The sequence below is a fragment of the Neodiprion fabricii genome, chromosome 2, assembly GCF_021155785.1.
Source record: "Neodiprion fabricii isolate iyNeoFabr1 chromosome 2, iyNeoFabr1.1, whole genome shotgun sequence".
Taxonomy (NCBI): Eukaryota; Metazoa; Arthropoda; class Insecta; order Hymenoptera; family Diprionidae; genus Neodiprion; species Neodiprion fabricii.
The window spans coordinates 40,534,859-40,559,370 of NC_060240.1; the positions used below are offsets into that span (position 1 = coordinate 40,534,859).

The 24,512-nt window shown below is 35.1% G+C and overlaps 2 protein-coding genes and 1 long non-coding RNA gene across 6 annotated transcripts; 1 reads left to right on the forward strand and 2 right to left on the reverse strand.

The window, feature by feature from the left end:
- Positions 1-191: 191 nt before the first annotated feature.
- LOC124176735 lies at positions 192-7,225 on the reverse strand. 2 transcript variants are annotated; one of them, XR_006869449.1, is made up of 7 exons: positions 7,153-7,225; positions 5,477-5,613; positions 4,828-4,952; positions 4,568-4,676; positions 4,192-4,276; positions 3,081-3,132; positions 192-211 (listed from the first exon to the last, which is right to left on the reverse strand). It is a non-coding gene; the product is annotated as an uncharacterized LOC124176735 (long non-coding RNA). The 2 variants fall into 2 exon arrangements; XR_006869448.1 differs by lacking the exon at positions 7,153-7,225 and adding an exon at positions 5,797-6,003.
- LOC124176729 (L-xylulose reductase-like) lies at positions 6,314-8,776 on the forward strand. Of its 3 annotated transcripts, XM_046558356.1 has the most exons (6): positions 6,419-6,544; positions 6,624-6,690; positions 7,092-7,124; positions 7,203-7,632; positions 8,046-8,194; positions 8,426-8,776. In XM_046558356.1, the coding sequence occupies exons 2-6, from the start codon at positions 6,663-6,665 to the stop codon at positions 8,527-8,529; spliced, it is 744 nt and encodes a 247-aa protein (XP_046414312.1). In that variant the 5' UTR covers positions 6,419-6,544; positions 6,624-6,662; the 3' UTR covers positions 8,530-8,776. The 3 variants fall into 3 exon arrangements, with proteins under 3 accessions (XP_046414315.1, XP_046414312.1, XP_046414314.1); XM_046558358.1 differs by lacking the exon at positions 6,624-6,690 and having other exon boundaries at positions 6,491-6,544; XM_046558359.1 differs by lacking the exons at positions 6,419-6,544; positions 6,624-6,690; positions 7,092-7,124 and adding an exon at positions 6,314-6,382 and having other exon boundaries at positions 7,298-7,632.
- A 2,817-nt stretch (positions 8,777-11,593) lies between these two features.
- Positions 11,594-23,334, reverse strand: LOC124176720 (casein kinase I). The gene is made up of 9 exons (XM_046558335.1): positions 22,863-23,334; positions 22,510-22,620; positions 21,721-21,869; positions 20,325-20,521; positions 19,932-20,134; positions 19,514-19,775; positions 18,924-19,072; positions 13,906-13,999; positions 11,594-12,276 (listed from the first exon to the last, which is right to left on the reverse strand). Exons 1-9 carry the CDS (start codon positions 22,936-22,938, stop codon positions 12,141-12,143), a joined length of 1,377 nt encoding a protein of 458 aa, XP_046414291.1. The 5' UTR covers positions 22,939-23,334; the 3' UTR covers positions 11,594-12,140.
- Positions 23,335-24,512: the final 1,178 nt, after the last annotated feature.

Here is a 24,512-nt window from a genome sequence, read left to right on the forward strand (position 1 = left end):
CTGTGCGATTCTCTTCCCACTCGATCCGGCGTTAATTAAGCCATCTCTCTCGCCACACTGAGCTCGGATACCTATAGTGTATACTCCATACTGTATACAGTGTTGTTTACTACGGTACACATAACCTGTGTTTTACTTAAAAACAAATTATTTTTCTAATAATAAAATATGTCTGAGAGTGATAATTTAGAGAGTGAAAGTGATCAGCCTCCTGCAAAGAAAGCAAAATCACACTATGACACACTGTCAAGTCATCAGTAAGTTAATTATATTTTTATAATTAAAGTGTGCATTTATCTGTGCATTAAGCACGCGTATATTTGGTGTGTTTTAACGCCAGTAAATGTAAAATCTACTCTCTTGGTAGATTAAAATTCACATAAATTTCATTGCATACAATATTTTTAAATTGATTATTAATTTTAACTGATTTTAATTTCATTCTAATTAAAATTAATGCATTAGAACAATTACTTAAAGAATAAATTTAATAAAGACTGATAAAATTGTATTTCAAAATCATCTGATGGCGTGTAGCGCACGAATGTTTTTCTTATTACAAAATAATGTCGATGTTTCACATCTGTCAGGCGTCCCGTGACGGCTCACATTTTTTTTCTCAGTTTGAATCAGGTTTATAATGTTAGTAGAGCCATGTCATGAAATCCGATCACGAGGTATAGCATAATCAAGTGCTCGCCAATTGCTAATTTGGTACGATATTAAAAATTCATGTGACGTCACATTAGCGAAGCAGTATAAAAATCGAGATTAAAACAAAACTTTCTACTGAAAGGAAATTCAGCATCTGAAATTTTATCAAGGTATGTAGCTAATTACAATTAGCAGCACCAGAAAAACTCCTACAGTTATGCTGTAACTCATGGTAAGACTTCTTGACACAGTTCAGCAAATATTACCAGCGAGCGCTTAAATCCCATGCCTAACATACGTTCCCCACTCAATGTGTCAATAACAATGATACAGTTGTGACAATCTTCACAGAGATTCCAACAACCATTTTATCCTCAATAATACCAATGCCATGTAAAGATTAGAAACAATGATTAATGGCTGTGAAAAAATTGGTATGTTGCTCTGGAGCAAAAAAACGAGACGAACAGCTACAGTAGAATGTAAATATTTCTGTACACCTCAGACGTATTTCATAAATATTTACAATAAGATTCTTCACCATAACGTCAATACTCTTCGCGATTGTTATTCCTGCGCGTTTGAACGTCGGCTTGCGAATACTGCGCTTTTTCTCAGAAGCAAAAAGTATCAAGTTGTTGGTAAAAAGGCGTGTTAAACTTGCAAACTTCAGTATTCGTAACAAAATTGACTGAAGAGCTGAAGGCTCAGCACATCAAGAGCTATTTACTTTTTCATATCATACTATTTGCGAAATCGTCGCGCAAGGTGCTCGTTCAATCCAAAAAGGCGCGAATCGAACAATCTGTCAAAAAACACTTCAAAGTTTATGCCATTGAACAGGATGGATGATCCAAAGATGCGTTTTGCTCAATCAGGAGATCACGCCAATGAACTGAATTATCGCTATTAATTGATTATGATTGAATAATCAAATTAAATAACCGCTGAAAGATGGTTGCAGAATGATAAAAAATTGATAATGCACCTCATTAAATTTCCAAGCTTACAAATGTATTGCAGACTCATACATACCGAGTCTTTTATGTGTTTCAGATGGAAAATCTCTACGCTCGTTTGAAAAGCTTTGACTTACAAAAGGTAGTAACATAACGGTATCTCACGATCTACCTATCCTCGCTTGCAGATTCCTAATGGAACCAGCCAACGGAAATATTCAAAAGTCAGACACTCACACGCGCAAGCATAAACAACGCAACGTATCCCAAAGCGACCACGATCTATCTACCCAGTAACCTATGTTATTCGATCTACGCGATTTTCCATTCTTTCCAACATACATCGTTCTTCCCCATTCGCGTCATGGTCGCTAGTGACTTTTTCGTTGATTGCCTGTATGGAGCTAAATGTTTTTTTTAGCATAGTTAACCAGCTGCTACACAATGATTTTGTAAGTGTGTGACATTCGAAACATTATAAGGACCTATTTCAGAAGCAACGTCAGATGATGATTTCAATAAAATGCCTCTCACATCTACATTTCGCAAGCTACGATACCAAGATGGACACCCTAAGACTTGTGTCTATGTCCAATCCTATATTACGAATTGATTTAATCAGGGACCTGGGTCGACATAAGCATCATGCGGCAACTCGTGAGAGTGGCGAAAGCCTCAAACTGTTACTATCGAGCTCACGTTCGGGAATAATGATCTTCTGTCACGATATCGTGACACACATGATAATTTTCGGAAACGAGATTGCTCCCAATGCTTGAACCGCATTCATATTCGCAAAGTCTGCGAAATGGAACATTTTAACAACTAATGTAACTGAAATAATTTGACTCAACAGCTGATATCATAGCTAATTGTTACTTTTCGAATGCATAATACAGTATTTTAATAATGCTGGAGAACTATCGGTACATCAAAATTTTGCAAAATGGTTTAGAAATGTCCTGTTTGTTAGTCAACATTTATCTGAGCGAGCTAAATCTGCAATTGATTGATACTTGCCGGTTGACAAAAAAGTTCTAATTGATTCAAGTCATAGCATACAATTTCATTACATTAAGTTATGCCAGACTTTGAAATTTCAATGATTAAGCAATCGTGCGAACATAATTAAACCTTAGAGCAATCCACCGCTTGAACGGCAGCAGTAACAAATTCAAACAGATTATTATACTACACAATTTGTGCTTGAAAATGCCGAGTAAGCGATGTTTACCTGTAGCGATACTCAATATACTTTTAGCAGTGTGCAAAATTTCTAACTTGACGTGAGCTACGGTAAAATCAATTGCAAATAATGATTCAACTAAAAGTCAAAAACTGTTGCAGTCGCGATGATCATATTCATGCAGCTGAGAAATCAAAGATGTGTATAAGAATTGTTACGGCCACGCCACGTGATAAAAGAGTACTAGGGAAACACACACGTAAAAATAAACGAAAACTCACCAACGTCGCCGAATAATGGAGATGTTATTCGGATGTCTCTGCTTAATTAACTCTGGAAAAAACAAAAAATGGAAACCCGAATTAATTTAGCAAACAGTGAAAACGTGTATACTGCTGATTTTCAGTCCTTAAATTAGTTCGTCATTACTGTTGTATACTTCTATGGTTATTCAAAGCGTGTTACACATGGACAAAAATTCGTTTTCAAATGTTCCACCTTCAGGGTGGCGGGCTTATCCTGCAAATGTGCCTATAACTACAAGAAATGACCGTACAAGCTTGTCAATTTCATTCAAATACCGTTCGACGAAACTATTAATATTACTATATCCCTAAAAAAATGATGGTCGATTTTCGAAATGTTAAGAAAAACTATGAATCAAAAATCTAAAACGCTTGGTTGGTTAGAAGTATGCACTAAATTTACATACCAAATATCGGCCAAAAGTCTTCAAAATTATATCAGTACTGAATTGTGTGAATAAACGCGCCTACCTGAAATAAAGCTTACAGGTATATAATAAGGTAGTTGGTCACGTGATAATCCACCCACGAACCTCACTCTACGAGAAGAGGCCCGGTTTCGTTCGTAAGATGGTAAATTGTAACTTCAGTTGCCTATCTGTAGGCGCCGAGGTGGTTTGTTACCACGTTTAGGTCTCCTATACTTTTTTCGTCTTTATTGCTTTTTCTATATAAACGATAATTTTTTACCCAGTTTACGTATTTATTTTTTTTTTTATTTACAATTTTTTGATCTTTAGAAATTCTTTTTGTTCTAATTTTTCATTCAATACTTTTTCATTTGTCTGCCAAGTTTTACCATTTTCAGATTTTGCACTGGGCCTCTTTTGAGATCAACGCAGAAGTTTGTCGGACAGACCAACAAACTCTTCTCTTTTCATAGTGATGAAAAGTATCGCGAAAGAACTTTGTTTCTGGCTTGTTGCTTTCGGGGCTGTAGCGCATGTAATTTGATTGGTTTGACAGCATTTACACAAAAAATTCGCAAGCTTCTACGGCCATCACTTCTTATAAGTACGTTTGTAAGATTAGTCCCCAGTTCAATTATGAATTATAATTAAACTATTATTGAAATAACTATACTTACATTCTCTGGGTTGCTCCACACTTTAAATGTAGTAGATCTCGTAATATCTCTGCAGTATGAATAATGAGATGACGCACTCTATACACTGTAATTAAGACAACAGAATATTAGTCACGCAATATACACGAAGTCAAAGTTCACGTGACTGCAGACCATCTGTGTCAAACAAGTTTTTATTCCATAATATTTCAGTGATTTTTGATGTACTAGTAATTGAATCATGCAGAATAGAATAACAGAATGCCTACCAGGTAACCACAAGTATTGAACGAATGCATAAAATAAGTGAGCAGAGTTCAATATTAGTCTAGCTTAAATGCCAAAATCATACACGATTAAAGAAGACAGCGTAATTCAAAACCATACTGATTTTTACCTCCTTTGGATTACTCTACACGTTGTACATAGCAGTCCTTGTAGCATTTGTCCAAATTCATTATGATTAATGCTAAACGTGGGTAATACTACTGCAATGACATGTATCTCTGTAATAAAACAAGAGAGAACAATATTTTATTAGAATTCAATCTTCAAAATCAATCGCAGCATTTAAATTTGACTATCATTTTTAAAGAACCGGCAACTGTTTAAAAGTAAAAGTAGCGTAATAGTACGATTAAGAATGATCACGGATACCTGATTCTTTTCGTCCATAACATGATAACCCGTTCACCTTCTGTATTCTGTTCTTCAATATTTGGTGTTTGATTCACTCTACTCACGTATTCACTAACCTGGCTCAATCTTGCGGCAATTTATTTCTGTATTACCAGGTGAAAACCACATTTTGTTAATATTTCTCTCAAACCAGGTCATCAATATTGTTTATCAACGTTTCTGCAGTTTATTTCTGAGATCAAGATATGCCAAAATTTTGTAAGCAAACACCATGATCGTAGTGATCTCTTCTATCAATCAAACTGTCGAATTTGATAATTCGTCCGATTATTTAACCCTCTAATTAAGATAGCAATTCGAAAAATTCGTTAAAAAGCTCGCATGCCGGGCTGCCTACAGAAAAGGAGTGAGATTCGCCGCTTGAGAAGAGGAATCGTATTCGAAATTTCATGATATAGAAAAGCCTACACGCTGTAAGCGTAAGACTGTGCTTCAAACCCAAAACGGAGTTATCGATATTTTAGAAAATTAAACCGAGAAATACAAGCTCGCAACGCCGTACAGCGAAATAGGATCTACGAAAATTTTTTATCATGCTATTACACATGAAATCACGAGCAAAGATCGTGGCGTCTCAATACTTTTATTGGTTAAATGTGAGGCTTACCGATCATTCGATGCTTCCAGAATGTAGGATCAGTCGAATCAGCTCTCCTAATCGACCTGAAGACACAAGTTTCGCCGGCGATGACTTTTGGCCTTATGGAGCCCTAGAGTCCGATCAGCACTAGAGAACCTACACAACTGTTGAAAATTAAATATAACAGTTACACAGTGTTGATGGATTTATATTCTTTGTTTCTATCCCAGAATTCTCACGCAAGTCATACCAGCAACGACTTCAAACAAAATCTGTCAAGAGCAATAGTGAAAAACTATGCACAACAACAATTGAACATTGAGTGTACAATCGTCCAACGTACTTACGTATATATATCTGCGTATGTCGTTTAACGATCGTATATCACCTCTGATACCCGAAATAATCGCGGCAACATGAAAATGGAACGTTCAAAAGTGAGTAGCAAGCTTAACACATGATTTCTCTACCTACGGAATTACCGAAAACATTCACAAGTTTAGTCTCACGCGTAAATCCGTAACGGTCGAATTGCGATCGTCATTTGTTCAGCGTTTTAAAATACCAGTCACAGGCATACTATGCGAAAACAAACCTCTGCGCGACTTTGAACTGTTTATTTGACGATCATTTGCCACGGCTACCTTCACAGTTAAATTGAGCATAAATTCGTCCAAATTCAGGACGCAGGACGCAACCCTAGCACGTTTGAATCGTAGAGTCCCAGAAATCCATGAGCGTTCTGAAGGTAGCGCTGCAACAGCGACGCCTGCGCGGCAAAACGAGACCCGCCGAGAAGCGACATTGAAATGTAGTAAGCTGCGTATTGGCAAAGTGATAAGCACAGCAATGTCTATATTTTACACAGTGACCTACTAAATGGTTGTGGGAAGAGATAGAATTGGCTTCCACCCATATCCGCATTTCCACCAGGTACTATTTGCTTTAAGGGAAAACCCGATGCAAACGTTTTTCGTATCTCCGAAGCACTAGCGCTCTCTGACCAGGTTTGTGGAACTAATTTTCGGTGACGAAAGCACGTGAGTAACATATCCACAAAATCATGTCGTGAATCAATGGTGTTATCTATTTTTGGTAAATAAAGTAAACATACATCGATTACCGAAATTCGCTTTCAATGGAAAATTAGTTCCAAAAATCTATTTTATTTTAGAGGCCGCTAGTTCTCGAGGGACGCGAAAAATCACGATTTATGCTCAATTTTAGGATTGGATTTATCGGTCAGTAAACTTGGACGCATCGGTAACTGTCCAAAGGGACTGTGATTACATTGCTCAATCATCTCACGTCGAAAAAAGATCTATCAACTGTTTGTTCATGTGAATTAGCTGAGAACTTAGCGCAGGAATCGTGAGATTTCTGCTTGTGATTACCACTTGCTCTAATGATTGGATATCTCAAGTACAGTTTCCACAAATAATCTGATCTGTAATTCGACCTTGACCAAGCGTCAGCGACACATGGTTTCGTTATTATCTATACGGCTAATGTTGCATTGCCTCATAATGTTCATTATCAATTCTTTATCACATTAAAGTTGTAAAGGCCAAATCAGAAAGTTTCGCTAGCCAGTTTCATTCAGTTCTGAGCCAGAATACTAAAATGAACGTTTCGTTCGAAGGAAAGCGGATTGTAGTGACAGGAGCTGGACAGGGTAAAAATCAAATTATACTTAATTGTACCTAATTGTAATCTTGTCTCTTCTGTAATTCCTTCTAATTACATTTGGTAGGCATCGGCCGAGCTCTCGCCCTGAGACTGTCAAAGTTTGGCGGTAAAGTGATTGCCGTATCGCGCACCCAGAAACACTTGGACACTCTTTTCCAGGAAGACCCAAAAATTGAGATCATCACCGCGGATCTCGCCGATTGGGAATCGACAAGGGCTGCAATAGAGGGCGCAGGGCGGATAGATCTTCTCGTAAACAACGCGGCAGCGGCCAGGCTAGACCGTTTTTTGGACGTAAAGCCGGACGATGTCGACGTGCTTTTTAACGTTAACTTAAAGTCGGTTATCAATGTATCTCAAGTCGCGGCTAAAAGTATGATAGCCACAGGGAATGGCGGAAGCATCGTTAATATATCTTCTCAGGCAAGCCAAGCCGCTTTAAAAGATCACGCAGTTTATTGCGCAACTAAAGCAGCTCTGGATCAGCTTACAAGGTATACGTATAAAAATCAAGATGAAACCTAACTATAGATGGTCTTGTCACAGTTCACGACTATGAAAAAGTATAGTCAATAATTTGTGATAATTAGGCACTTCAGTTCGACTCATACTCAAACTGTTATTATAGCAGATAAGCAAAAATTGATAGTACAGCGATGTACACCGTATGAATATTATCTGAACAATTCCTGTCATTTAAGTCTGCGCGCGAAAGAGCCGATTCTTGAAATATTTATAATGAAATATATCAATCACATCTCAAATATGCATGTATGGGTTGATCTCAATTTGATCATTCTGGCTGTAAGAATTTTTGCTTCGAACTGTTTTTTGATCTATTACATAGTTCAATATTTTACTGATGGTGAGCTTACAAATTTATAACTTTAGCTGATTTGTTTTTCAGAGTAATGGCATTGGAATTGGGCCCACACAATATTAGAGTGAATGCAGTAAATCCCACTGTCGTAATGACCGATATGGGTCGTGTTGGATGGAATGACCCGGAGAAGGCTGCCAGCATGACGAGCAAAATTCCGCTTGGTCGTTTTGCAGGTAATTAGCCATTTTGAGTAACGTAATTTGATATCAATGCTTATATGCACTACTTCAAACGTCAGAACCAAATAGGAAACAGTATAACTAAATACATGGAGAATGTGTAGTGCAGAGCCAAGAATGTACAGTGGTTGATGCTGAGCAAAATTATTGAATTTCGCATTTTGATATTTTGATTACAGAACGTCAGTAGTAATTCGATCGTTTCTTTTTTTTTTTAAATTTCAGAGGTCGACGAAGTTGTGGATGCAGTAGTCTACCTGCTGAGCAATCGTAGCTCAATGATCAATGGTGTGACATTACCGATTGATGGAGGATTTTTGGCTACATAGACAGCTTCCCTAAAGAACGTTTTACGTGTTTATATACAAGTACTTTGTTAACATTGTACGGCTCGATAATTACAATAAATTACAATAGTAGAAAATGAGAAACAAGTGTTGTTATTTTGTAGTAGAAAAAAAAGGAATAGTGTACAAAACATACAGCGATGGTAGTTGACGTGAAAGATAAGCCGTTCCTTTTTTTTTTAACTTATCTTGGAATAACACCATAAGCCAACATCGCGTAATACAAAAATATTGTAAGGAAAAAAGGGGTTTAACAAATTGTTGTTCGACTTATTTTCCCTTGTATAATTATCTTCAATCAAATTCATCTTATGCAATATGTTTTGATAATCCTTATATACATGAACGTACAATAAATTCGCACTTTCTCACACATAATATCAAGAAGAAATTAATAAAAGTTTCTAATCATAGTTCGTACGAAATATGAATGATAAATTGTGGGCATTGCCTTCGACTGCCTGGGTCGTGTTCGATATGATCTATTTTCGAAAAATTGAAAAAGTACGTACTACCAAGGCTAAAGGTTTAACAGTATCCTTTCAAGTACAGACAATAAGGCAATGCTCTGAATGATGAGATACTAAAAAAAAAAAAACGTACGTATCAATGTTAAATACAGTGAGAAAAAAACGAATCCACATCAGTAGTTGAAAATTCATACTTATAACTTTAATTGGTAGAAATAGCAAGGACATACTAATCTAGCATTTAAAACACTTACAAATATCAGTTACATAAAAACAAGCTCACTTTCGGCTGCCAATCCGACATTTAACTGACATGAGGTAAGAAATGATTCGATGATAATGGTAATGATGATGTATCATAGAAAATTTAATGATAAAAAGTTGGCTAACAGCCGCAACATCGAATTAATACTCTCGAACAACCTTTGCCTATTTTTCCATTCATAACATTTTGTCTTCTATTACTAAAACATACGAACATAGAGAAAAAAAGCTGCAGTTTTTTAGATGCGCGTGATTATATTTTACACTTTGAAGTTTAGGGAAAGATTGCTACTAGTTACACTACTCTTTTGCTCTTTCTTTCCAATTTTCAATAAGTCAAGCTTAGTGCTTGCTTGTTCGTGGAGAAATTCATGATAGCTCCTCTGTGCCTGGGAAAAAGATTAAATTCGAAAAAGGTACATTTCAAAATTTTTTGTGAATTCAACTTACTTCGCTCAGGTGTGCAGTGTTATCTCTCTAATTCGCTAACATTCCTTTTACAATTACATGATAACCAGTAGAACGGCACACAGTGCAATAAGTTGAATTCACCGTTCAACAGGATTAGATAAATTCTAGAGTATAATTTAGTGAATTAGTGACTGAAATTAATGTAGATAATAATTTGGACGCCTGTAGTTACAAATTTGATGAAAATGATTATCGCAGTTTGCAATCTACAATTTTCACCATAACTGCCCAACTTTTATGATAAACCGGCAAAAGTTGAGCACAGAAATTGATTATTCTGTGATAAACATGAATATCAAACATGAATAGATACCGTAACAAGAAACCTATAATCAATTGCACAAATTAAGTATACTCAGTTTTATTTCAAATTCAATTTCAACAAATAAGGGTTCTGTAGAAAAAAAAACGCAAAAATAACAACCTTGAATTTGACATAAGATCTAAGATGTGGGTGATCTACATATCAATATACTTTTTTTCTTTAAAAAAGTAACAGCCTTAAAATTGCACGAATAGAAATCCCTGATAATATATAAATGCAGACATTCAATTGGTTTCTTCAAATTACACTCCAGCTTACCCAGCACTCTACCTTCCCCTATACTCCAATAGTTTATGTATATTGTATTTTTAATCTGAGATATGTATATATGTATATATATATATATGTATATATACGACATGCAATGTATATCATAATACAGTATGTATGCATATATAATATATATATATACATACTTACTATACATATAAATATTTTATATCAAAAAGCTGCAAGCTTTTCTGAAATAAAATGAAATATTTGCTAGATAGATTCTTGATTATGCTTAAAAACGTTTATAGTTTCAAATTCTATTAAAAACCTATGCTTCATCCGTGAAGCCATTGATTAGCTTAATTTTTAGTACACAAAAAGTTACAATCTGTGGCTGTTTCGTGGTACATTTTTTATTATATAATTCCTTAATTGATTATAATGGATGTATATATATATACAAACTGATCAATTTGATACAGTGGGTTATACACTTAAACACATTCTTTTCTTCATTATTTACCAACGATCGTAGCTCAATTCGAATTCTAGAACTTTGAGTTCGTCAATAATTATCGTTAAACATTACAAACAAAATTAATGACATATTTTCCTTTCTTTCTCGTTTATATTTTAATTAAAGGTCAACCAGGCTTCTCTCTGCTCTCTCACAGAACACCAACGTAACAAAAATATTTTTAAGATTGCCACATTCAAAAAACTTATGCATCTATTATAATATGTCCACATTTAATTATCACTCAAATCACTTTTATTTTCCAACTCTTTCATATTAAATCAAGAATGTAGAAGCAACTATCCATCACTAAAAAATTGACAAATAGTAGAATCCGGTCATTTGAAAATTCAAAGTAAACATAAGTCCCCGTAAACGCAGAAGAAAACAAAAAAAAAAAATATGCAGCATACCTGACTCAACTTTCGAATAATTTTTCATAAGCGAAGTGGCAACATATTATCTGAAACCCAATTCCCCCAGCTTTAGCACACCAAATAATTAGATTTGCCTGACTTTTCTGAGCAAATTTTAAAATATTCGGGTAGTCTTAGCTCGAAAAAAATCAGAAATCATGTTACAGCGTTCGCTCGACTTTTCTTGGTCGACAATTCTTCAACTATTTCAAATTATCTCAGTCTGTCAACACCCTTGTGCAGTACCGTGCTATGTAAAACAAAAATATTCTACAGTAAAAAATCAATAGAAAAAATACGTTAGTGTATAGATACATTTATATAAAACTTTCTTATCACCGTTTTAGTATCCTGCTTATTGTTTATTTTTCTTTTTCTCATATTCTGTTGTAATACAACCATTTTATTACTATAATTTATACAAGAAAACGCAGGCCATTCGCTTAATACCAGCCATGATAAAGCAACTTAGAGAAGGAGGAGCCTGGTACCTCTCTCTACGATGAAATTTTTCACATATTCAATTGTTCATTTAATCAAAATCACACGTTAACAACGGCTACACTTTCTGAACATCACTTAATTCGTTCGTATCTGAGATTGGACTTTCTCAAATTTATTTTGTATTAATCATGAATTAATATTATAATACACACTATATTTCGAAATATTTTAATCTATTCTTTTACAATTTTTTTTTTTTTCCATTCATTATGCTTTTGTCTTGCTTTTTGTTTTTTCCTTTTCAATCGACAAAACTTTAATTCAATCTCTCTCTCTCTTTCTCTCGGTCTCTCGCTCACTCTCTTTCTCTCTCACACTCTCTCTTCTGAATTTGGGGATGTGTGTGATGTGTGTGGTATAAAAAAGGCAGGGATATTGCTGGCCTAGTGCAGCAGAATTCTTTATTCAAAAGTTTACTTCCGACTCTGACGACTGCCAGGCAAAGATGAGTGCTGATTGGAAGAATGGTTGGCGCTCACTTGTTGTGCTGAACGCTTGCCCGCCTGGCCACCAGAATGGGCAGTGCTATTGCCGTCGCATTGGCGCTTCCAAAACAAAAGACACACAAACAGCGACATTAGCGCGTCACCGTTCGACCTGACTTTGTTCACTTATCCCATCATTTCCTAAAACCCCTTTTCATTACCTTTATCAATGTTATCGTTATTATTCTTATTATTATTATTATCAATATTATCATTATCGTTTATCGTTATAGCCGATACGCTACCAACATTTAGCAACATACGTACATATTGTGAGTCATTATATATGTCAAATCTTTTCCGCATGTAAATCACGGAGCAAACTGTGAATTTTTTTAATTCATTAAGTCACTCAGGCAATCAAGCCAAGATAGCAATTGATGATACATATATTGGTAGCATAGGCGTTTATACCAGTAACTGAATCACAGTATGTCCTACTGTTACGGGAACATGGTTCCCGCTTCCAATCACATTAAACATTTCACTTATTATTTCATTTCATTGCATATCCTGTTCGATCACTTATTGCGAGACTTAGTTTCGGTTACCTGGAAATCAACGGAGAAAAATGAAAACGAATTTTAGAATTTTGATGCCAAAAAGTAATTGTACATGGTTATTGCTAGGTAATTATATTCTTTAATACGTACAAGGTGATTAATTGTACAGTTTACATTATGAGTTTCACTACTCAATGTTTCCACCAATTAGTGTCAAACTGGAGTAATAAAATATAGCAGTGACCAAAAGATACAGATAAATGTATCCCAGTAAAATTAGTTACTTGAATTCGGCATACCACAAAATTGTACAAATTCACACTGAAAGCAAAGTTACACTTACTCTCAGTCATGTTATTGCTCTCAATTTAATAGCACTAGCAATAGTGACAGATACAATGCAAAGTGAAATTTCCAAATTCCACAAACTTTTGGTTGCAAATTTCATCATAGAGTGAACATTGACCAATGCTTGATAGATTTATTTTAATTTCAAATTGGTATTTAGAAAACTACAACTGACAGTTTAGCAGAGAAAATATTGTATTGCTAGATAGTTTTGAAAGATTTGAATGAATAAGAATGCTACTATGATACATCTGGTAGTGATAATCATCAATTATTGTAATGAACCACCTTGTATATCGGAAAGACTTACATGAAAACATTGAAAATTTCAAAGGCCTGAACAGATTTAGCCAATGAGAAACATGCGTTTGTATAGTACACAGACCATAGACCGTTTCAAAACCAAAACCAACTCCCGTTACTAAATGGGGGTCCCAACCTTCCACAATCTAAATACAAGGGGTTTCTTTATTGGGTAAGATACTATTAACATTTCTCGACTACCCAAACCACAAGTGGGAACCATGCCACGGCATCAAATCACCATGTTATCCAATTACCTACGATCTATATTAGAAGAATATCCGAAAAGAAATTCTTTAAAGGTGTACTTTACTTGAGATGGCAGTCAAAATGACGTAACATGCATTAATTTTACTGCGGAGGTAGGAAGAATCTTTTCGATGAATATTCCGTTTGTCTTTTTTTCATTTCAAAATAGTGCTGTTAGACTAGAATTAAATTAGTTATCATCTATTTGACCACCATATTGTTATTCCAATCTCAGTTATCCCTGTAATTAGATAATAGATAACGTTTTAAAAAAATGTTAAGCAACTCACTTGGACTTGGGCTGCATTTCTCCGGCAGCTGCAGCAGCGTTACTTCGATGAAGCCGCATACTGACCCTTCGCTCTTGGCCACCAGCCCCAGCTGCTGAAAGACACCACAACTAAATAATCCTTACATCTCAGCATGCATTGTGTTGCTTAGTAAGTCGGAGTATGCAAATTCTCAGCCTTCTTTCCATTATTTCACAGGAATGTATTTTTTCTTTTGTCTTGCTTTTAATTAATCAAAAATTAAACCACACACATGAATATATTTTGATCTTGGAAGTTAATGTCAGAATCGTGCGAAATTTGATGAAATATTTAAAAGTATAGTAAATGCTTCGTTTTTAATAATTTCTTTAGTGAGTTATACTGGGACAAAGATGCAAAGAACGAACGCAAATTCAAAGTCTTAACTGAGTTTACCTTAAAATAATGTACGCTGCTGATCCCTCAAGTGATTGATTACATAAATGAAAAAACTAAGAAACTCTCTAAAGAACATTTCACGCTTGGTAATTGAAATGGAAAAATCAAAAGCCTCGGTAAAAACAAGATTCGTGAGACCAATGTTAAAAATGTGTAAAATACGAAAACGTCACAAGGTGGATGATGGAATTTAGAAAGTCAAAATATTCTTGACTATTGATTGTCAAAAATTATGAATTACAAGAATTGTGCGAATAGATTGCCGGAAAAAAAATGTATGAGTAATTTTTTATTTCATAGCCTTGTGAATAAAGTGATGAACGAAAATTAGAACTAAATGCGAAAAATTAATAAATTGATTTCAGAATTCAGGCCTCGGAGTTTTTCCATTCAAGCCAAGTGAGAAAAATTTTGAAAATATGCTGATTAGGATCCGAAATTTGATGGTAAGAAATAAATAAAAAAACCAGTCCTTGAATGGAAAAACATTTATTTCTACTTTTTCATCATAAAAAGTAAGCAGATTACAGTGGGTGATGAAAATGGTTAAATTAAAATGTAATATCTAAGGATATACAGTAGGAACAGCAGACCTGGATAGCAGTGAGAATTTAAGGCCAAGAAACTTTTGAAAGTTTCTGAGAAAAAAAATATGCTATTTATCGACGAAACACAAAAAAGCGCTGTCCTGGCACCCAACCATGAGACAACCCAAATAACGCGTTAATTCTCATAGAAATCATTCGAGCTGAAAGAAAATATACCTTTTGTACCGTACATATCTTTGATATATGTTCCGGGCGTTAATAAAAATATTGCAAAACAAAGCTTTCAATTACACTACTCAAGCAAGTTGTGTAAATTTCTATGCTCTAAATAGCATAGTTCGAATAATTTTACTTTTCCCACCCTTGAAAACTCCTCCTGCTATCCACAAATTTGTTTTCCTGAATAGCCTTAGCTTTTGATCATTGCAGAAATAATATATTAATCTAAGAGAAAAGAAACAACTAATTGAAGATGAGTGGTGTTATGATGTTTGAATCCAAGCATGGTCCTAGGATGACTGATTGTTGCATTCATATCTGCTCAAACTAATCTGGTACCAATCGACAGAAGAATTAACAAATGCCTTTCTATACTATAAAACAAAGAAACTAATGTGATAATTACATAAGTCAATCGATAATAATTAATAATAATTAATAGTAGTAATATTAATAAGTAATAATAACAATAATAGTAATAATAATGATAAAAATTATAATAAACTCAAAAGAGTAAAATTATTTTATAAAAATGAACACTTGTTTTGTGTTTAGCGTATATTAAAGATTTCTTATAACAGAGTTGCTGTTGATAAAAGGCAACAAGGAAAAGTTATTTTCGTCAATTAAATTCAATTAAAAATTCGTGAACTATCCTTATTTTCCACTGCCAGTGTTTAGAGATGCAAGTTATGATTACATTCAAAGTTATTATCTCCAGAGCTATTATTAGTTGTAAAACGATATCACACAAAAATGTCTCAACAATTGCACAAATGTTAAGGGATTTTACAAAAATCAGTCATGTGTATAATCATAGGGAATAATATTTCAGTTTCGTATCATCCCGTGTGTGCTAAGAGACTTTATACAATTTAGAAAAAAACGTGAGTAAAAATAACAATATTAAACTTGATGAAACTGAAGAGAGAAAAACTATTTCGATTATTATTTTGCAATAATAATTGTCAAAATGCAGCTGAGAATGAAGAGTAAGTTTCGATACTTCCCTTAATATTACATATAATTAGCTAATCAGTTACACACCTTTGTGAGTCATTCAAAAGTTTTGCTCAAATACAATAATTACATTTTTTGTTGTCAACTTGTATTCTTATTTCAGCTATCCTCTGTGCACGTCAGTCTATGTTTTCGGTCAGTCTAAAAATAATAAAAAAAAAAAAATGCAAACGAATAATGATTGGTGTGAAAATTTTTAGTCTTTTGTTTTTAAGATTTAGTTTTAACTAATGTTGATGAATCCTACGTGTCTTGAGTCCTCATCTTTTGGAATACGTTTACCAATTTTCGACAGGATCCTGAACAGCAAAATTGTCCGATCACAGTGCAAAATGATGTTTTTCGTGCAGAGTAGCAAATTGTTATTCATATAAAATATTACATCTATACATTTCGTGTTCCATATATAGAGATAATTTCTCGTAATTGTGTACTGCATTAGTTCGATAGAAGATAAGAACACAGCAGTATAATAATCATTTTCTTAGAACTCAACGGGATGAAATGATAAAACGTCACTACAAAAACTTACAACTAAAACCTAACAGGGACATCACAAAACAGTCTTTATATAATAATATCTATTACGTGGTGTACATAAAGACAGCTGTCTAAAACTCAATAAAATAGTCACTTATATATCCTTAAACCAATTGATTGAACATAGCGCAATTCTTTTATTAATTGTTAGACCCCTCTACTATTTCGAACTACATAATAATAAACAAATCTCACGTCAAAGGCAACTTTAAACAAAAATTGAATAGGAAGAATACAACCATTTCTTCATCAGTTCAAAACGCAAACAACACGATGTCCACTACAAACAAAGAAGCTGTGATATTTAATAAAAAAAAATTTTCAAACAGCAACTTCATTAATTCAGAAAATCGCAAGAAAACTGTAAGTTCGTGTGGCCTGTGTCGCATGATATATTCAAATTCATAAATGGATTTGAAACTTCGAACATTCCTAACAATCCTAAAGCGACAGGATATATACTTAATATGGTGGGAAAAACTCCAGTAAATTAAATACAAATGCAGACAAACAAATCCATGAGAATTCCTTTCAAAATGTCCATGTTACGTTGCGGTTTATTATTACCCAACGAATCACTCGAATTTGTTCCTTGGCTCAATGCATCTAAATCTTTTCGAGCAAGCCAATCCACATAATGTTGTCTTTTTTCCGCGTCGGTGATTTCATTTAACTTCAAACCCTCGGAATTAGTATTTTGTAAATTCTGCAAGTAAAATCTGCCATGCTGGCTTATAGAATAACCAATTTCTAAGCTATCCTTGTTACCACTTGTAGTCTCATGAGTGACGATGCTTGCACCCCGATCTATGAATTGAATTTCAGAAGTGGTGTTTACCACTCCAGTTTCCTTGTTATCGGTATTAAAAACATTGCCTAAATCTTCATTATTCACGTCCTCGTGGCGAAATAAATCATTGCAAATTTGGCTTACTTGACTATTCAACACTAGTTTTTGGTTTAGCAGTTCATCAACAGAAGTTATGATACCTCGACGAGTTGATTCAACATCTTTACGAATGCTTGGAAAAAATCGATATTTTGATTCCTTTTCAGCTATTCCGAAATCATCGACATCTTTGTCACGATCGTGGAAAAAATCCGAATCGTCTTTCACTTTTCCCTCACGTTTACCGGACAAATCTAAAGTTCGATCAAAAAAATTCAAACCCTGTTCGTGTCTCTGTAGAAAATATTCACACTTCTCTTGCTCAGATCGCAGGAATTCGTTTTTTTTATCTTCTCTCAGAAACACATGATCTTTCTCCTTTCCTTTGGGTAAAAAATGCAAGCTTCGACCAACTCGTTGAAAAAAACCAGGACGCTTATGCATTTTGGTAAGAGAATCATTCGATTGTTTTGACTTTTGTGTGCACGAATCTAGGCTATGTTGTTTCTTATGGACAAATGTTTTTGTCGGCATCGCTGATACGAAATCAAGACTTTTTGCATCTGCTCCAAAGTGATCTGGACTTTTTTCCAAAGACTCTAAGCTCTTACAAGTTTTATCCTTAGGTGGACGAGAAAAATTACTTTCTATTCCAACACAACCACTATCTGGCACAAGCTTCGAACTTTTTTCCCTGACCACTGGTTCTTTTATAGCGAATACAACATTCCCGAGGGTATCAAGGTTCTCATCAACGTTATCTATAACATTGTGATCAAGGTTCACATATCCCAAAGTTTCCTGAGCAGAATCAGAAACTTTGGCCTGTGAAAAGATTCCCTCCATGTTTAATTCCACGTTCGTTGCAAAACACGGATTCCACACTTTGTTTCGTCTATCCTCTAAACGTTTATGCAATTGAACTTGGTCATGAAATAAACCTACTTTGCCATGCAGAATATTCTCACGCCGTATCTCTGCTACAACTTTCTCAGTTTTATGCCCATGAAAAAAATAACTCTGTTTATCTAAATGCCTAGACTTAACATTGGGGCTCCTGTCTTGGACAGAAGCTGTTGGGTGATAAAAGCCTGATGCCCCAGTCTCAACTTCAGACCTGTTACGACTCATTTCGTGATGTCCGGAGCTCAAGTTCACTAGATCTAAAGACGTGACATGTAACTCGTCAATTCCTTTGCGTAAATTAGTGTCCGGAGATGACTTGAAAGTACTAAATTGATAAGAATCCTTCCTAGGATGTTTACTAGAAGCTGCATTTGATAAATCTAATTTACTAGAACGATCCGTGTGTAAGTCTTTAGAAATTTTTCTCTCGCCACTTTGTTGATTCGCGTAGAATTGTTGGTAGAATTGTATTTTACCTTGGAGGTCGCTCTTGTCCTGATTGTCCTGATCACCGCGTGCGTCCATCGTCTCATGTTTCTGGCGACGACTAGAAGTGCCAACTGTTGGACCCGCAGGACCGAGACCCAATGCATTTGCCAGACATTGTCGTGTATAAGGCCTGGAACTTAAGAGAAGAGCAAAAATTTTTCAACAGTGTTTTAAAAATTATGATATTGGTAAGCAAACATAAGTGAATTATGCAAATAGCCAATCTACACGTCAAAGTTACGGTATTTCACAATCTCCATCACTACTAAAATCTGACAATACAGAATGGCCATTTACTCAGAATTACATTACAAAACAGATTAATCTCTGTATATACTTACAAGCTGCTGGATTACAGAAAATTGATTGAAAATCGGTTACATAAGATATTCTATAGCAGATGTATATACAAACAGAGACGAGAAAAACCAAGTAACTACTTCTGAACAATATTACATAAAAAAAAAGAAAAAAAAAGAAAAAAAGAAAAAAAAACAACAACAACAACTTCCAATTTAAGAAATGGACGACCTTCATTGCCCCGTAAATATTTTGTAGAGCAAGTTTATATACGAACCTTGAGCGATGTTCCTGATCATTGTTGGTCCCACTAGGAGGTGCCACATTAGTGGGCTGTGAGTGGCTAGGTGGCTGTTGGGCCGAGGGCTGTGCAGGTTGCCTGGCGTTACCAAACTTCAACATGTTCCAGTCAAAAACATAGTCGTAAGTAAACCCCTGACTATGAAACAATGTGCGAAATAACTGACGCAGGTATGAGTAATCCGGTCGCTCTTCAAAACGAAGTTGCCTACAGTACCTCAAATACGTCGAGAATTCGGCTGGGGATAAGTCAATCGGTATTAGTATTGATGAACAGATCTGTAAACCTCGTTTGTTATGATGTTGCTGATATAACGACATTGAGTTTGTAAGAAAACAAACGAAAATAAATGAAAGAGATTTAAGTGATAGGATTCTTTTCCTTAAACACGTACCAGGATAACCCTTGCAAAGCTCTTCTATAGGAGTAGACATTTTTTTTTCTGAGATACGTTCATATTTTTGTCTCTTCGTAGCTGCCTTAAGCCCCTGCCAAGGGAGACTTCCCCGATTAAAATACATCAGGACATAACCTAACGATTCAAGATCATCTCTCCGTGATTGTTCAATTCCCAAATGTGTATTTATACTTGCGTATCTGAAATAGAAAAACACATTGTGTTACGGTATACAGTGAAGTTGGTAATTCAACCTGCAGTTTTAACACGGACTATATTTTTGGTAGCTACAGGGTAAGTTTACGTTGTCCAGAGTGAAACTGGTAAATATTAAAAAATTCAAGTATCGTGTTATGATGGCTAGTAATAAAGAAATTTAGAAATACTAACCTGGCAGTTCCTGTGAGGTTTTTATTTTCTCGATAAGGTATGTGCATGTGCGTCCGACCATCTCGATACTTTTTGGCCAGACCGAAATCTATGATATATACAAGATTTCCTTTCTTTCCCAAGCCCATGAGAAAATTGTCAGGTTTGATATCCCGGTGGATGAAATTTCGACTATGAATGTAATCCGTTCTGCTTATCTATATTCAAGAAGAAAACAGTGTGGATCACTAAAAGGATACAACCATTGGATTGCGCAATTAAAATATACTATATATTGCCCTAAAAAGGTAAGAAAATCTTTGGTCTCTGCAACACATTCCGGAGATCATCAAAGGATCGAATCATCATATAAGATAAAAAGGTCAAGTGAATAATTAATTGTCTGCAAGGGATTTACAATGACAACTGAGACTCACAGTAAGAAAAGATAATTATATTTGTACATATTTATACTAACTCAAAACGCTTGTTGAGTAATAATATTAAATGTATATGCAGACATGGTCTATAACACATGCTTTTAGGGTCGCTGCCTTAGTTAATTATTTGAAGTACTGTTCGGTATCATAAAACTCAGTGAACCATGATTTCCTGCTTAGTATTCTGACCCAACCTTAAAAATCATCTTATGTAAATCATATTGCATGCAAAATGCTTTCAATCATTTACCATTGCACTTGATCAATGAAGATATCAAACTTTATTTCTGACACAATGGACCTTTCGCAAATTTGATATTCTGAAATATTCCCCTAGGCTCATCATGCAATAAGTGAAAATGTAGTTTCAGAGTTTATGTTTAAAGTTCAACAGCCTTTGCATTGAAAAAGATATGAATGCATGATTTATAAACACAGTTAATTTCTACACATCATTTACACTTGGACTTTGAACAGTCGTTGCAAAGCCCGCTGAATTGCCGATGAAAAAGCAATGGATATCCAGAGATAGTAACATTGTACAAGCGACACAGTTGGCTGTTTGATGAAAGACTCAACGAACTCCTCAGCCAACTTAGGACTCATTGTACAACATGCTTGAAAAAGTCAAACTTTTGATACAGAATGACAAAAGCATAGAGTTTACAATTATTTGTAACATTAGCCAGTCTCACAATGACCCAGTTAGAGCGCCAGGTAAGTAGAGCGTATCACTAAGTGAAGTCTAATGTCAGTGAAAGCATGTTTCAATTCAGGTGTTCCGAGATAGCGAGTTGCATGGTAGACATGATATCGTATTAAAGGCGAACGTTGAGAAAATTGGTTTAGAATAGTAACGAAAATTGCTTCTGAATTTGTTTTTGCTATTTCAACAAGACGAGGAACGTTTCTCGTTCGATAGACTAAGCTATATTTTCAATGTCGTTAGAAAAGGATAATTATTTTTTTAGACTCACCAATTGATCAGCGAGTAGTAGAACAGTTTTTAACGAAAATTTTCGAGAGCAAAAATTGAAAAGATCTTCAAGTGATGGGCCGAGTAGTTCCATCACCATAACATTATAGTCACCTTCCGAACCGCACCATTTTATTGTGGGGATTCCAACTGAAAGTAAAAAATACTTGTACATCGCGCAGTACTGAAAAAATTTTGACAATACGAAATGACAGAAGAAACCAGTGTGGAAATAAAAATGCAACACGGTTGAAAAGTCAAATTAAGTTAGAACTCTAGTTTAATAAAACAATAACTGTAAAAGTAATCAGAGTAAAAAACAATTCGTAAACCTTAGGTAACCAATTTCCAGTGAAAGTTATGAGGTAATTAGGTAAGGTATTTCACATTCGAGTTTGGTGTTAGTTAAGCTAAATATAAATTCTAGAATTGTGGATGGTAATTTGTTTCATTTTTCTTCTCGCTACCCTCTTTCGTTGAAGTTTAATGATGAAAGCGATACAATGACGATTTGAAATGAATTCTAAACCAAATCGAATAGAAGATACAAATAATTGTTTTGAATGAAAAATGGATTCCTTTGGTTAGATTCTATAAATAAATTGTGCATGAAAATGCAGGAAATATATTTGTGGCATTGTATCGAGGAGAAGGGGCAGCGCCTGGAGGACCAGCTGTGGTGAAGCAAACAAACAAAGCACTTTGACAGTCTAAGGATTTTTTTGCTTAAGAAAAAATGCTTGTTAACGTGTCGAAGAATGAACAATTGGGTTGATAAATCCATACTCACCACCACCTTGCATCATTTTGTAAAATTTCGACTCTATATGGAGCTGGGGATGCCTTGTTTTTATGCATTCTAGCTTTATGGCGACTTCCTCACCCGTGGAAATGTTCGTCCCTGTTAAAAGAAGGACGATTTGGTGAAAATCAAAGCGAATAAACGTATGCCACTTTGGCGAATAATTAAACTCTGTGCAAAAATGAGCGGTGAAAGATGCAAAGTTCAACTCTCAAGTTGAAGATACCCTAAGCTTAACATTGATGCCCAGTTTGGCTGGGAATGAATATATTTTGTTTGTGCATAGAATATCGGTACGACGATCCGTGGTACAATTGTGAAATTGTTTTTTTCATAGTTACCTAGATAAATATCACCGAAGGAACCGCTCCCGATTTTCCGCCCGAGCCTATACTTGTTCCCTACGCGTAGCTCCATTTTTGTTTTGACCGAGGTAACGACTACTCAAAACTCACGAAACACAACGCGGTTTAAAGGAATTTTCGTTACATTGTCGGAGCCTCCATGTTTGATATTTGTGGACGGGGCATCTTTTCGCTGTTAGCCTGCCTGGACGGGGGACTACTTCTTCGACACAAAGAGGAATTCTCGCCCCGCCTTGCGGGCATCAGTCGTCACTATTGCACATCAATTGAGCACGCAAATAAAGTATCGGGATCTCAGGAATACGATACGCGCGTCAGAAAATCGTAATTCTTGACGTGAAGCGCGGATTAAATGGATTTTTCATGGCCTGTCTCAACGCATCCGCTAACGGTGACACACGGACCTGCCACAGACACGACTCAACCGTCAACACCAAGATACGCAACAGCTACATGGATCGGGCTCTCGCTCTCTTCCACTTCCCTCGCCTAGTACGGTGAATTGCCGCATAGGTTCGCATCTAGTATGCGTGATGCGGTGCAGCTGCATATGCCGCAAAATGCAAATGAAAATATGCGCACTTCGTTACATTAATTTCCCCATACATTTTCACTATCTTACTTTCTTTTTTTGTCAACTTTACCAGAACGCTGACAAAATTTCCACTTACCCTAACACATAGTTGTTGTACAATATTAATGTAAATTAGCGTGCAAAACATAACCATCCAATGCAATTCAATTTTGCATCACCACAATTACTTCGATTGAAATCCTTAAATTTGCTACTCATAAAGGTTTTGTTTTTGAAATTCGCCCCAACTCTCTCTCTTTTAGGATCCATGAAGATGTATATTAAATTGATATACACTGGAATTTTTTTGAAAAGGCATTTATTGTTATAGAAATATAAGTGATGTAGACAGTAAGAGATACCTAAGCTGTAGAAAAATTCAATGAAAAATTTGTTAATTTTCACTGCAGTGAACTAATTTTGGAGTAGTTATAATGGAAAATTGTACAGTTATTGTTTTTTGATCCTCATACTGAAACGTGAATGAGAACTTGGCCTTTCGGCAGTGTCATGTTAATTTCTTTGCTCACGCAAGCTTTGAATCAGCCTGAGTAGAACTGACTGAATTTTGTGACATCGAATGATGAATTGTAGTCAAAAATGCGATTTGATAGTTAATTTCCGAAATTCGGGTTTAGTTAGAAAATTTAAATGTATATTCCTAACTACGATTAACAATCACTGGCTTACATAGTTAAGCGAAACTGCTATATGCTATATATTTTAAATTGCAAATAAACTGTCAAGTAACACTTTTTGAATAGTTATGAAATTCCTATTAAAATTAGTAATACAGAATTATTCCTTCTCTTTTACCACTAATTGCAGTATGTACGATAACAGTAATTATGAATCAGTTGCTTAATTATTAAGTATACAGTTAAAGATAATTAGATACATAATTAAAATCTATCTACAAAGGCCCCACGTAAATTCTTCGTATTATCAAAAAATGGTACTTATAAACAGAATTACTTTCCGTCAAACTCAAAAACAGAGGGGTAGAAAGTTTGTCGATCAGACGCACAAATAATTGGCAACATACTTATCTG

Excerpts from the sequence above, each read along its gene's own strand:
- LOC124176729 (XM_046558356.1), top strand. The coding sequence starts at position 6,663 with ATGCTCAATTTTAGGATTGGATTTATCG. Across the intron at positions 7,125-7,202 it reads AGTGACAGGAGCTGGACAGG|GCATCGGCCGAGCTCTCGCC; the intron begins GTAAAAATCAAA and ends TACATTTGGTAG. Across the intron at positions 7,633-8,045 it reads GCTCTGGATCAGCTTACAAG|AGTAATGGCATTGGAATTGG; the intron begins GTATACGTATAA and ends TTTGTTTTTCAG.
- LOC124176720 (XM_046558335.1), bottom strand. The coding sequence starts at position 22,938 with ATGGAGCTACGCGTAGGGAACAAGTATAGGCTCGGGCGGAAAATCGGG. Across the intron at positions 20,522-21,720 it reads TACTACTCGCTGATCAATTG|ATAAGCAGAACGGATTACAT; the intron begins GTGAGTCTAAAA and ends TCTTGAATATAG. Across the intron at positions 19,776-19,931 it reads GCTTTGCAAGGGTTATCCTG|CCGAATTCTCGACGTATTTG; the intron begins GTACGTGTTTAA and ends ACTTATCCCCAG.